The sequence below is a fragment of the Olea europaea genome, chromosome 16, assembly GCF_002742605.1.
Source record: "Olea europaea var. sylvestris chromosome 16, O_europaea_v1, whole genome shotgun sequence".
Classification (NCBI taxonomy): domain Eukaryota; kingdom Viridiplantae; phylum Streptophyta; class Magnoliopsida; order Lamiales; family Oleaceae; genus Olea; species Olea europaea.
This window is the reverse complement of record NC_036252.1, coordinates 5,047,470-5,061,628: the sequence shown is the minus strand read 5'-3', so window position 1 is coordinate 5,061,628 and position 14,159 is coordinate 5,047,470. Positions and strand designations below refer to the sequence as shown.

At 34.3% G+C, this 14,159-nt stretch overlaps 2 protein-coding genes across 3 annotated transcripts; one reads left to right on the top strand and one right to left on the bottom strand.

Annotated features, from left to right (window-relative positions):
- The first annotated feature begins 5,859 nt into the window (after window positions 1–5,859).
- LOC111411848 (GABA transporter 1-like) lies at window positions 5,860–8,394 on the top strand. The gene is made up of 7 exons (XM_023042482.1): window positions 5,860–6,214; window positions 6,286–6,408; window positions 6,542–6,636; window positions 6,736–6,922; window positions 7,349–7,479; window positions 7,577–7,792; window positions 7,919–8,394. The coding sequence occupies exons 1-7, from the start codon at window positions 5,923–5,925 to the stop codon at window positions 8,312–8,314; spliced, it is 1,440 nt and encodes a 479-aa protein (XP_022898250.1). The 5' UTR covers window positions 5,860–5,922; the 3' UTR covers window positions 8,315–8,394.
- Window positions 8,395–8,677: 283 nt separating this feature from the next.
- LOC111411847 (E3 ubiquitin protein ligase DRIP2-like) lies at window positions 8,678–13,266 on the bottom strand. 2 transcript variants are annotated; one of them, XM_023042479.1, is made up of 8 exons: window positions 13,069–13,266; window positions 12,682–12,944; window positions 11,959–12,058; window positions 10,801–11,125; window positions 10,226–10,674; window positions 10,056–10,106; window positions 9,435–9,507; window positions 8,678–9,194 (listed from the first exon to the last, which is right to left on the bottom strand). In XM_023042479.1, the coding sequence occupies exons 2-8, from the start codon at window positions 12,794–12,796 to the stop codon at window positions 9,024–9,026; spliced, it is 1,284 nt and encodes a 427-aa protein (XP_022898247.1). In that variant the 5' UTR covers window positions 12,797–12,944; window positions 13,069–13,266; the 3' UTR covers window positions 8,678–9,023. The 2 variants fall into 2 exon arrangements, with proteins under 2 accessions (XP_022898247.1, XP_022898249.1); XM_023042481.1 differs by lacking the exons at window positions 8,678–9,194; window positions 9,435–9,507 and adding an exon at window positions 9,514–9,739.
- Between the last annotated feature and the right edge of the window lie 893 nt (window positions 13,267–14,159).

Genomic DNA, 14,159 nt, shown 5'->3' with positions numbered 1-14,159 from the left:
TAATTTCAGGTACTATTGTGACATTAAAGAAATTATTTCATTTAATAAATTATTTAAAGCAACATAAATTGAAATTATAATTCTAGTGAAACTAAATAGCGTTACATTTTATTTTAACATTAGTAAAAAAATCATGATTGCTCTTAACCAAGTGCTCGACTGCCGAGCTTTATAAATCGTGCTAATTGATTTCAATCTTTTATTATGCCTCTGCTTGACAATTATTAAAATGAGGTTTTCGGGAAAAGCGAATTTTGAAATAGTTATTATTCATTTTTTTTTTTGGGAGAATGTGTGATTAAAAATTAGGAAAAATTTTGAATCTACGAGTAAAATATTTTATTGTGAGAATGTGTAATTGAAAATAAATTTGAGAAAAAATTTATTTTAATGATTGTGAAACAATGGCTATGATTGTATGTTTAAAGATGGATGGCCATTTGTTAAGCCCCCGTTTCCGTTCTTTGGCCAAAAAAGAAAATTATGATCGTTATTCATCACATCAAGTCAACATATTTACCTTTCTATCTCTTGTGTAGATTCTGTAACGACTATATCTTTCATTTTCATTTCTTACAAAAATGAATATCGAACGGGGCCTAAAATATGGTTGGCTTCAGCTTGATTTGGTGTTTTGATTATTTGAGTCTGACTTGAATTTATTGGTAACTTTGTTTCGATTTTCATGGACAACATCGATCTAGACAATGAATAAAAGTCTAATATTCATTTTAAAGCTTTACCCTCTTTATTCAAAAGCTACTTCTCACTAGTTACTAGACAATGAAAAAAAGTCTAATATTCTACCTAACTCGCAGAATTTAATAATTAAATTACATATACCTCTATACTAAAGTCAAAATGTATAACGGAAAAATTTAAATATTGGGTTAAACCTATAGCTGCTACTCAACCTATGCCCGGTATTAGTAATTGCCAACTGTACAACCTATTTATTACAAATGTCAAAGATAAGATTTCGAAATTATTTATCCAAGTTTATGTTCGTGTGAATTAAAATTTCAAAACAAATTTTCATAAAATGTGTTGTTAAAAAGTTAGGAATTTTAATTAAATTTTAATCTGTATCAAATAGGGGCTAAGTGTTTATTTGAGAAAAATTATTTAAAGTGAAAAATAATATTTCTTTGGAGAAGGTGAGTTTTGGGTTCACATGTAAAACTATTTTATTAAAATAACGTATGATTGAAAATAAATTTAAAGAAAAATAATTTTTAAGTAAGTACGTTGTGCCAAACAAACATTACTTATGCAATGTATTTGGATTGATTAGTTTATTTCATCGAAGAGCATGAACATATTATAAGATTAATTTAGTCATAATTGCTTATTGGAGAAGTATTGTTAGATTAAGACATTATCAATTGACTAGACGTTAACCTCATCTTAACATAGTGTAATGATGTTTTATTCCACATTGGTGCTAATGACAACCTTTTCCTTGAGCCAATCATTCTAGTCATGCTTGGCTAAGATTAAACATTTTACTCATTAGTAATATTTTTTTTTTTAACAAGTCGAATTTAATAATAAGTTACTTATTTCAATCACTTAAGACTTATTTTTAACTCAATAACTTTAAACCCAATACTAAGAATAAAGTGTAACGTCCTAAAAATATTTCTCAATAAAAGTAATTTTAAACTTTTTAAGCTTAGCCAAATACACAAAGTTTGACTCCACTTGATGTATGGTGTTAGGAGTTCGAGGGGCTCGACTTGGCCCACCATGCAAGCTAGCTCGCACTTTGTGTGGGATGAGCCGATTGTGATTTGTCAACTTTTTTAAACAAAAAATTGCAATTTCACTCTCGAAAAACTTATTTTTACAAGATTTTCATCGCTCACCCCAAACGTGAGTTGAGCTGGTTCGATTCATTTGTGCGGCAAGGCGAGGCAAACCAACTGTCGGCTCGTTATACTTAGCATCCATACTGTAGGATTCAAATAAATATTTAAAACAAAAAGTGATAAAAATAAAAAAAAAGAATAAAAAAAGTCTTCATTTCAAATAGTAGTCTAGATTTTTAAGTCAATTCAATTATTTTTACATAAAAACTTTCACTTCTTTCAAGGGATAATGCTCCTTTTAGACTTTATCTGAATTAGGTGCTAAAGTTGTCTCTTCAGTTGAAAGAATATGGAACCAAGCTTCTGTTCCATTTCAAATTAAAATAAATCACAAAGCCTGAAACGTCTCAATGCTTTAATAGACATGTCCTCGTATATTAACCTTTTACTTTCCCAAAAAGCTACGTGTTAACGTATCGAAAAACCGTGTTCTCATTTTGTAAGGAAATGCTTTAAAATAAGCAACTTACAACTTATATTAGTCATAAGTAAATTTACTCATAAGTGCACCTAGCTTACTTTGAACTTTTCTTTAAAAGTAAAAAAATGCATATCGAGATCAAGAAAAGGGTAGAATTTATGATACTTTTGAGGCACATGGATATGAACACTTCACCTTTTTGTATGTTAAAAAGCACATAAAAAGCAAAATCAAACTTTGGGATCCGATAAAGAGATGATATTAAGATTAGGACATTATGAACCTCAGAAAAGAAAAAAAAAAATTACAAAATTAATAATTCATTCTTGTATGGTATGTCTGTCTCCCACAATGTTGTCATTGAGAGGGATTTGACACTGTAAAACTAGTAGCATAGCCAACAAATAAATTGCTAACTATGAAGTATGTTTCATGGCCACCAACTTTTAAGTTGGCAAGTATTTTTTATTCGAAAGCACTTTTTCGTAAAAATAAAAATAAAAATCGATAAACATACAACGATAACAATACTTACAATATAAATTAATAGTTAAACGACGGGGTAGTAACGCTTTTTTCTTCAAATGTACTTGCTTAAGTCAAGTTTTTCATTCAAATCTTCTTCCTCTGCAACGAGCTTAGAAGAGTATCTTAAAGAACTGGCAAGTATCGAGCATGGAGAAGAAGCCTAACAAGAAGAAAATAGTATTAATTTTATAAACTATATTTTAATTCCACTTGACAAAGTTGTTTTTCGATAAGGATGGTAAGATTCCTGGCCATGTCCCACCCTATCCCGGGCAGAGAGGGAATCTTGTCCAGAATGGTAAACGAGACGGGATGGAGAATATGATTTTCACCCTTCATTTTCTGAATCTATCCTAAATTTTTTTGTCATATTCTGTTTTTATATTATTCAATTAACTAAGATTTAAAAATAATAACAAAATAAATAATTAAATGAGGACATTATAGCCCCCATCCCATCTACTAAAAATCAACTGGATGGGCCCACCAAGTTGACATTCCTACTCGTTGAAGACATTGATAGGGTGGTTGGGACTCATTTTCATATAAAAATATAATTTAGAATAGTAAAATGATCGAAAATGTGTGATTAAAAAATGAGGAAAAGTTTTTTATTTACGTGTAATATTATTTTAATAAAAAATATGTGATTAAAAAGAATAGAGAGAAAAATGCATTTTGAAGAAAATGGGTATCAAATAGAGACCGAATGATCATTTTTTCTTACAATCTCATTAATATTTTCTTTAGATTCTTTCGTCGAAATGTGGTAAAATTTATATTACTCTCAATAGCAATGGAGTTTTGCAAATTCTCCCCAAAACAAGAAGATGATTTCGAGAACTTCGATCAAATCACACAACCAATCACTCATCTAGAATTCTTAGAAATATTTCTGCTGGCCATTTTTGTGTCCCAATGGCCCAATCCACTGTTAAAAGCCCGCTAAAGAATAGCCCAAGCTTGATGCTATATGTGAAATCATCATTTCTTTGAATTGAAATCTTCAGCCCAATTGGTCTACAGCAGTGAATCATAAACGAGACTTAAAATTGTTACGTCATTCAAGATTCACCTTTGATCATCGATGACGATATCGCCAATAATCATCTAGGATATTTTGGTCATTGACCACCTTGCTGTGCGTGGCGCTATGGGCTACATGCCATTGCAACGCAAAAAATAAATTTAGAATTAATTTTTTTCCGTAAAAATTATATATTAGTTGATCATCTCGACTTGACCTATCTTTTGACAGACTAACAAATTGAGATGTTCGACCATCGTTGACCTCTATGTAACTTGTTGTGTCAGTCCAAACTCACTCGATAGACTACTTGTGCAAACGGCCTAGAACACAATCGAATCTACCCATTTATGCGTATCTTTCTCAAACTAGACCATCGTCACTCATCCAAAATCTACACTTCCCTCATTGAATCGTGTATGTAACTAGTGTAAGTATTATACCCTAGGTCCAATCAACTTTTGACATAAATACTTTTGATATATAGTTAATGCAATTTAATGACAGATCTATTATTTAATTAATAAAGAATTAAATAAATAATAGAGTCCGTAAATTCAAATTTTCGTAATCTGTTAATCATAAGGAGTTGTGGTTATGAGATACAAATTACATCTGATTGAATCTTAAATCTTCCGTGGTCGTAAGTAATAACGAGATACGGATATCGTTATTACGGATAGACCATCACGTGTGGCATTTCTTACTTGTGAAGTAAGTAGCTGATCTCATAAACTAAAATGTGGTGACACTTAAATGAACACGTGGATATTTTGTTATAAAACAAAACATTGGAGACCCGTCGAGAGATTCCATATGGATAACTATCTGAGTGTCAGTGGTTAATCTCTAACGTTCGGTAGTGAAATTGGTCCTTTGACTTGAGGTCGGCATGGTACCTTATATGAGGACAGTCGTACTTTGGCGATATTGGATGTTGCTCTGCAAAGGGCAGCTAATACGACATAGTTCGGGTACGTCAAGAATCGTACGAAAGTTGTGATTGACCAATAAATGATTCGTCGCTTTTAGATAGTAGGAGATTATGATATGCGTTTCATTCAATTAAGTCGATAACAAAATCCTTGGTCAAGGTGTACTCATAAGTCGAAAATGAGTTTTCGACTTATACTGACTTAATAGTAGAGTGAAAGATATGATCAATAATCGAGATTGACACACTTCCATATCTCATAATTGATCGGATTATATTGACGAAGGGATTATAGTTTCACGGTAAACGAACGAGTTTGGTTTTATCATACCACGTGACATTTTCCGTCACATGTATTGCCATGACACATTGCTAAATGTCAATTTGGGACGGCGAGTGTGAATTGGTGATAAATTAAAAGGGTGTTTTAATTTATCAATTTTGATTAGATTAAAATAATATTTCACATCATCTGGCATCGTGATCAGAAATCTGATGGGTCGCACACAAAAGAGAATTGGAAGATTGCAATTTTTCAATTAATTAATTTAACAATCGTTGGATAAATTAATTAATTTGTTTGATTATTTATAAGCCCGAATTAATTAATTGGATTAATTAATTCACAAACCGAATTTAATTAAATGGATTAATTAAATATTGAATCGGATCAGACCAGACTCGTTTGGGTTTATATAAATACATGGCTAGGGTTTTCAATCTGTATGATTTTTCATAATTATTCTTGCTAGCACAAGAATAGAAAACCCTAGTAACTGAAATCTTATTTTCTGTGTGGATCACTGTTGGAGACTAGACAATTGGATAGCTGTAAATGGCGAATCAATATTGCAGGAAGGAAAAAAAAGCAAAAGGTTTGCAGAATTCTTCAAATGTACAATCTTTATCACGATTTCTATCTAAACACAAAGGAATTCTCGGTGGAAATCGAAATAATTTTAATTTTCCACTATACATGTATAAGTAGATTTCCGGGCCGATTATAGGTTGCCCCCAACAGGCTGTTGATGTGTGAAAACAAGGCGAGAAGCTTTGACATTTACGAGAACACCAAAGTGGAGTGTTCAATTTCCCAATTTCCGCCATAGACAAGCAAGTCAAAGAGTTTTTCTATTTGTACATGTACACTCCACAACTTGGACTTTCAATATTTGTTATCCTTGTAAGTTTTCGCAAGTCCCAAAACATGGCAGCTGAGAATTCTGAAAATAGTATACGCGATGAGGATCAAGAAACAAACCCGCAAGAACCATTACAAGGAACAGATGAGACAAGATATTTTAATGGGCATGAAGAAGATGAAGCTAGAGGCACATGGAGACATGCTGCTTTTCACGTCGCCACCACCATCGCCACCCCGGCCGCCTATGCTCCCCTACCTTTCGCCGTGGCCTCTCTCGGCTGGCCACTTGGTAATTGCTCACAATTTGATGATGTGTTAATCAATTTTTTCAACTGTGATTTTAAGTGTTCTGGGATGTAGGTGTTTCTAGTTTGGTGGGAGGGACAATTGCTACTTGGTATTCTAGCCTGTTGATTGCTTCTCTTTGGAGATGGGATGGGAATAAGCACACCACTTATCGGCATCTTGCTCGGAGTATTTACGGTTGGTTTCACTCGACTTATCTCGTTTAAAAGTTTAAGCTGTTCAAGCTGTTCCTCGCGTAACATATTTGATTATGAAATGAATCCCTTCTTGGAATTTTACTTGACTACACTAATCTTTTCTGATATTGAAGGATCATGGGGTTACTGGTCTGTTGCATTTTTTCAGCAGGTGGCTTCTTTGGGCAATAACATTGCCATCCAAATTGCTGCTGGAACCAGCCTAAAGGTTGAAACCTAAACAACTTAATTGATTCACATCAGAAAATGAAATCAATTATAGGTCGAAATTAAGTAGAGCACATTATTTTTCTGTTTATGTCCACAGGCAGTATACAAGTACTACCATCCCAATGGTACCTTAACATTGCAGCATTTCATTATTTTCTTTGGGGCATTCGAACTTTTTCTGTCGCAACTACCGAATATCCATTCATTGAGATGGATTAATGCGATGTGTACTCTCAGCACGATAGGTTTTGCTGCTACAACCATTGGTGTAACAATTTATAATGGTAAGTCTTTCATATGGAGTTCTAAATTTTGTCTCCCACTTGTTATAGGATAGGCCTTTCTTACTTTGAAGAAATCCAAGAGGCATAATAACTGTCTTGTGGTGAGGCTTTGGGATTGTTTGAGCAAACCAATCTTGAAATTCGCATGCTCATTTTTTGAGTCTTAATTGAATCAAATTGCTCGTTAGAGCTTAATGGACTATGATACCATGTTATGATTTGAGGTTTTATCTTAAAAGGTCAAACCCTTATTCCTTAACAAGTTCAATGTCCTCCTTCGAACTCTCATATTCTCCTTAGCGAAGTTCTTCTTTTCTTCACCCACGGACTGAATCATGTAAAATCCTTGTGACTTAAAATTGCACATCGGATCATCCAAGTATCCAACTAGGATTCAAAAAGTGACGAATCATCAACATTTTGTAGGGAGAACAATGGATCGAAATTCTGTTAGTTACAGTCTACAAGGTAGCTCATCTGCTAAAGTGTTTAAAGCCTTCAATGCTCTTGGTGCGATTGCCTTTTCATTTGGAGATGCAATGCTTCCAGAAATACAAGTAAAACAATTTATCCTTGAATCAAGAGAAATTGATACTGCAATTTTCATGAATACTTGGAACATTTTTGAATTATTTTTTCTGCTTATTTTGCTAGAGTACAGTGAGGAAGCCTGTAAGAAAGAATATGTACAAGGGTGTATCAGCAGCATACACTGTCATTGTTTTAAGTTACTGGCAATTAGCCTTCTGTGGCTATTGGGCGTTCGGTTCAGAAGTCGAGCCTTATATTGTAGCTTCTCTTACGACGCCTAGATGGACAACTGTTATGGCAAATCTTTTCGCAGTAATTCAAATATCCGGTTGTTATCAGGTAATATTCTATGTCATTTCATACCATGACCATCAAAATTTTTGACGATTAAATTAGACCTAAAGAGGTGTCCATTCATAGGGTTAGACGGAAACTAACATGGCATATTGTGTATGGCTTGTGCAGATATATTGTAGACCGACATATGCATATTTCGAGGGAAAAATTCTATCCAAAGAACTAAACAGCCGCCTTGTGATCGTACAATTTCTACGTCGTTTATTTTATACATCAATTTACATGGGACTTGTAACATTAGTTGCCTCGGCCATGCCTTTCTTTGGGGATTTTGTTTCGATTTGTGGAGCTATTGGTTTCACTCCATTAGACTTTGTATTCCCAGTTTTGGCACATATAAAAGCTGGGAGAATACCATCAAACACGAAACTTAGGTTTCCAGTGCTATTACTGAACATTGCGATCGCCATTTGGTTCTCAATAGTTGCAGTATTGGGCTGTATAGGTGCAGTCAGATTCATCATATTAGATACAAATACTTATAGGTTCTTTCATGATATGTAACAATTTAGGCGTTTGAAGAAAAATAGATGTATTGTAAATGTTTTATGTTTTTATACACTTTAAGCATTGTTTGGTGTGCAGTACCGAATTAGATTGGACAATAATTATCGAGATTTTAATACATTACCTTGTTTATTATGTCGAGTCCACTTGACCAAACGTAACATTAGTGTGTGTGTGGCTGCCCTTTTTCTTTTTTCTTTTTTCTTTTTTCCTTTTTTTAAATATGTAGATGTGTAAGAACATTAAAGATTTATCCAAGAAAGTTCAAAAATAGCTTTTTAATCTCAAAAGTAACTTTGACTTTTCAAAGGCCCGTCAAACGGGCACACTATCTCAATTCGAGCACCAACAAAACAGGTAGAAGTTCAGAACACACACAACAAAACTTAGAATACTTCTATTATTACATTGTCAAGGTCCAAGATTGTAGAAGAATATAGAGAGTTGAAAATGCACCTATAACAGAACAGATACAAGAACTCCAGTGCACTCATCCGTCCAAATATGAATAAAACATTACTAAAGCCTCTTTTCTAGGGAACAAATTCTCCAGCTCCTCTGTTTCTATGCAACTTATGGGAATGTGCTCAGGCCTCTAGTAGGAATAGGGTTTCAAGAAATTACAAATCTCATTACAGGCTCCCGACAGGCATACTGGGCTAGTAATTGCAATTGATACTTATAAGGGACTCTAAGAGATAAACTTTCAAGGATTGGGAATTTTGCGAGCGTAGCTTAATACCATCACAAAATCCTTTGCTGATGAACCAGTAGTGGCTGATACTCTTTCTGAAGTAGTTGTTTGAAGCCACATATCAACTAGATTATTTAGTGTCAATGTGGGGACAACCGACTGTCCCATGCATTTGATTTCAACCTACAAAGTGAAAAGCGAAAGAATCACCATCTAAGCTCATTGCTGCAAATGACTTTGCAGATGCTAATTGCTATTAAAGACCAATTAAGAATCATGAAGAAAACATATTTTCCGGCTCGGTAAGCCATTGTAGCTTCTACTACGTACAAATTTAACGTTTAGCCATTGTGGCTAATTAAATTTAACATTTGCGAAAATAGAAGCCGCTGCTTATTAATTAGAAGGGATGGGATTGCTTACCTCATCTTCACTTATAAGATCCAATTTCCTCTTCAGGTACTTACGGATCAAAGAAACTGGTATGCTCCCATCCCTGTGAAGAACGAAGCAGAAATGAACAGAAAGATGGTATTTCAGCCATAATCTGTCAGATAAAGAGTTCTTTTCTTTCTATTTCATGAACTTTAATACTGCAACATACAGAGGCATCATCAATTCATTTTGACTCATAAAACTCCATAAATGACACATTGTTGTGATCATATGACTATACTTTCCAGCTGGACCATGAAAAGGGTTGGAGAACTGCATCATATCATCGTAGTCTGGAGAACAGTTACCAGTTATGACAGGTGGAAACAGAAAAAACCAGCAGGAATAGGGTGCTATAAACTCGAAATAGTAGTAAAAATAACAAATAGAATATTTGTGAAATTCCCATGCATTCATAGTAATGAGCACCTTTCTTTCATTTGCAAATGAATACCTTCAATAAACAAAAAGGTATCATAATTTATGAAGACACGAGTCACTAAATCAAGACATTTCTGGTGGACAATAACATCACAAGATGTAAATTTCTTGATTTAAGAATGTCAATCATAACTTAGCCAGAATGAAATGAAGCAAACGAGAACTTACTTTATCCTCAAGTAACTTGCAGAAATTTGTGGTAAGTGTGCATCTCCTTCCCTAAGAAAACACATCACAGTAAATAAGCAAAAAGAAAAAAGAAAAAAGAGAGATAATATATAGAAGAGCATTCAGTCTATTCAGAAGATAAGATCCCTTTATTAGAAGTAAATGCTTACTGGTCATCAGACGCTATTAAAGAGAACCAAATTGGATTATTTCTTTTTTCACAGATAGCAAAGGCAGCATTGAGCAGGTTCTGGGGTTCTATTCTAAATTCTCCAAAATAATGTGCCTTCTTCTGCTGGATCCTACGCATTTTTTTAGGTTTTTCTGATTGCCCATGGTCACGGTCTTTGCCAATCTTGTCATGTTGAACTTTTGACTTTGTCCCTGGTTCCTTGTTTTTCGTTTTACGGACGATTCCTTTGTTATCATGGGAATGTATAGATTCCAACTTAGCAACAGATCCTTGTGGGGCCAACAGAGAAGATTTACTCCTATTTGCTGCTTCCACCAAACAATTCAAGGGCTTCCAAAGATCAACTTTCCCTTTCCATGGTTCAGAACCACTCTCTCTTCCTTCATCAGGACTAAGTCCACTAGACGTCTCAGCAGCATTAGGGTTCTGTACCAGCAACATCAGTGAGCGCGAAGAATGGTATTTGAGAAATGTGCATAAGGTGTAGACAAAAGGCAGGTGGAATCCTAAAATCAAGGCAATATATGTAACTGTCAGGTATATTTCCCTTACCAGCCTGGTATTTTGAGAAAATTTGTTTAGAGTCTCAGGTGACTTAGAGCTTTCAGGGTGGTCTTCCACTGAGTCTTCATCTTTGTCAAAAGCTTTCTTTTTCGCAAAACTGGAATTTCTTAATGCTTTTCCTGCAATAGATTTTGATCTTTTTCCTGTCATTCCACTTTGTGCTGATGCTCTAGGAGCACTGACCACCAGCGAAGAGAGTGACCTCTCCTTTCTCTTTGCAGGTAATGGAACTGAAGTCACCACTTCATGTGCGTTTACCTTTCTCTTAGAAGGAAATATCTTTGCCCTTACATCTTGCAATTTATGATCGGGCCTGATATACAAATTTCAAGTTTTATACTTATAATACAACATACACATTAATGCACTTCCACATGCTAAGACAAGCATAAACTTTTAATTGCTGATGAAGTGTGTAAACAAACAAGCTATGAACTCCTTTAAATTCAGAGCTTAATGCTACTTATAAGTACCTATGGGGTTGATAGCTGTTTAATTTATACTCGAAGTTATTAGACTATCAACAATCGAAATAAAAAGTTCAACAATACAATTCTCTTAGACAGGAATACAATAAATGAGAAAAATTGCATCCGCTTGCAAAAAATTCCAGTGCAATAGCATATATACCATTAATTCTTATATACTAATGAATAGAAGTGAATATAGACCTTGACCATTACATGTTTCGTTCTTAATATGCCTATATTAATTCTCTTAATGATCTTTTTCTTCTTTATTTTGCAGAACTACAGCACGATCAACATCCTCAAACATTTGAAATTTCCAAAGTTGAGCACAGCTAAATTTGCGCATACAATTTCTTGAAGAACTTAGTCCTGGACAATGAAGGTAATATGAGTTCAATTGTATCCCAAAAGTTTCTTCCATCTATGAAAAATAGGCTTGGTTTTGTAACTTCAACAAAGATGTGAATGAAAAATGAAACAAAGGAAAAAATAATACTCAGTTACGAGCTCCAGAATCCAGAAGGCTTTTCAACTATACGATAAATGAGTGTTTCGAAGGTATCGGAAAATGATTTTGGGCAATTCAAAGTGAATGCTCAAACCAACATTGTCCTTCAGCTGAGAGTGTGTGCGCAAGAAATAAACAGCAACAGAAAATAAGTTAGAAGTATTTGACCTCAACTTCTCCAATGGAACACATCCTAAGTGAATGTTACATATTGGACAGCATTCCATTTCCTCATCTGATAGTTTCTTATATATGCATTTCCTGCAAACTAGATAGTATCCAAAGGCAAAAATATTAGATTACTCATCCAAAAATTTAAAATGCTTGGTGAAAACATAATAATTGAATTTGTAGAAGCATTCCCGCGTAGAGGAAGTAATTGAGTATGCTTGTAGCTCTATTTCGACTCAATCATTAATATATATGGTATGCAATATTTACGATATGAAGCAGGGATAGAGTGGGATAAGTCCTGGTATCAATGCTTGTTCATCACCTGTTCGAATTTTCAAGAAAAATAAAATAAAATAAAATCCTTAGGCTAATGGATTGCTCACACACCACTTACTCGTACTGCAGTAGTCAGATAAGAAAGGTATCTCACTGAGTATACAAAATTTCCATAAATACAGAAAAAAATTCAAACTTATAAAAACACGGAAAATTAGAACGACCCATAAAAATATCTTCGATGCCCAAATCATTAACGTGCAAAATTGGCAATAATTCAAGGCCCAAACCCAGATGCCACGACACGAAAAACAGATCACAGAAGAGCACTGACCACAAGTCGGCAATGATTTATCACGAAATTCATAGCGATTATAGAATTCCAAACAATTCGAATTATAGAAATTCCAAAGAATTACACAATGACAGGAGTATACTCACATGTGTGAAGACATTCGATAATAGTGGTGGCATCGCGGAAGAGCTTGTGGCAGATTGGGCATGTCATGCATGGCGAGACCGCATCTCGCTTCACCTCCACCACTTGATTCGACATCTCAATAATTATTCAAACCACTAAAATTAACAAATCAGAAACAATCTATCCATCCACCACCGCCACCAACACGTAAATTACGAGGTGCATGCTAGCGCCACCACACGAACATGGGTTTTACGACCATTTCCCACTTTATTAATTGCATCTGCATTAAAACCATAATCCAAACCACAAGTATGGTCACGAAAGCTAAACTAAAAGGCATCAATAATAATTCATATAAGTGGATAAATTCACTAGATTTAAGAGGGGATTATTATGATGTAAACCTGCAAATCTGAGAAGGGGGATTGAGAATGGCTGATTTGGGGAAAAAGCGGATGTGTGATTCGGTGCGTAGCGTCTCGTTGATGATCTCTGCGTGAGTAGAGTTGGGTGGAATGGGGGAAGGGTTTGGGAGTCGAAATCGAGAGAGAGAGACAGAGAGAGAGCGCGCGCGAGGGAGTGGGTGAGGGTTCATTCTTTGTTCTTGCAATACAACGAGGTTTTTAGAATTTATTTTTTTTAATATTGTCTTTATTTTTTTTAATATTTTCTCTAGTAAAATAAAACCATAAAAACTTAATAGAAAACAAAATAAGAAAAGAAAATGTTGCAATTCATTTTATCGAGCCAATTTACACAACAAAAATAATTCTTAGATGTTGGGAAATGTTCTTGTCACCATTTTAAAGTGCTCCTAGCGAACTTTGTGATGCACTTTACGATTTGTAAAATGATAAACGGTAAGGTTGCTAAAATGACTTAAAAATGGTAGGTTTAATAAATCTAATTTATAGTCATTACCTATTTTAGATCATTTTCAGGGTATATATATTAACTGTTAGGATGTTGTTATCGTTTTGAAGATCTTGCAATCGAATGTACAATGAATATTTTAGAAATGAAAATCGCTAAGGACTCAAATAGATAGCCAAAGAAAAATTCTTAAAATGAATATAATTATTTGGAAAATGCCACTTTGCCCGAAAATATTTGACACCCGGAGTGACCGGCCCTCACAAAGTGCACAAGTCCCATGTGAATTAAATAATACTAGACCCTCGAGATGTGTATGTTCGGCCATCTCCTATGTTAACCATTATATTCCTCTATTTCGATCTTAATTATTTTATTATAAGTTAATGTGTTGTTTTAAATATGCAAATTTAAAGGTAAGACTCACCTTGTCCCCATTTTTGCCTTTTCATTTTTCTCACACCGTCAAAGTCATTTGTAAAAGTAAAAATTACAAGTTCATCATGTTACATCTTTGTTGGAACTGAATCAAGAATCAATATTTTTTTATAATGGAACTCAACCAAATGGTTCCTATTGGATTTGGTCGGGTGCAACCTTATAGCTTTGTATCAGCTAAGTT

Excerpts from the sequence above, each read along its gene's own strand:
- LOC111411847 (XM_023042479.1), bottom strand. The coding sequence starts at position 12,796 with ATGTCGAATCAAGTGGTGGAGGTGAAGCGAGATGCGGTCTCGCCATGC. Across the intron at positions 12,059-12,681 it reads TATCGAATGTCTTCACACAT|TTTGCAGGAAATGCATATAT; the intron begins GTGAGTATACTC and ends GATACTATCTAG. Across the intron at positions 10,107-10,225 it reads TTAATAGCGTCTGATGACCA|GGAAGGAGATGCACACTTAC; the intron begins GTAAGCATTTAC and ends GTGTTTTCTTAG.
- LOC111411848 (XM_023042482.1), top strand. The coding sequence starts at position 5,923 with ATGTACACTCCACAACTTGGACTTTCAATATTTGTTATCCTTGTAAGT. Across the intron at positions 6,409-6,541 it reads TCTTGCTCGGAGTATTTACG|GATCATGGGGTTACTGGTCT; the intron begins GTTGGTTTCACT and ends CTGATATTGAAG. Across the intron at positions 7,480-7,576 it reads CAATGCTTCCAGAAATACAA|AGTACAGTGAGGAAGCCTGT; the intron begins GTAAAACAATTT and ends TTATTTTGCTAG.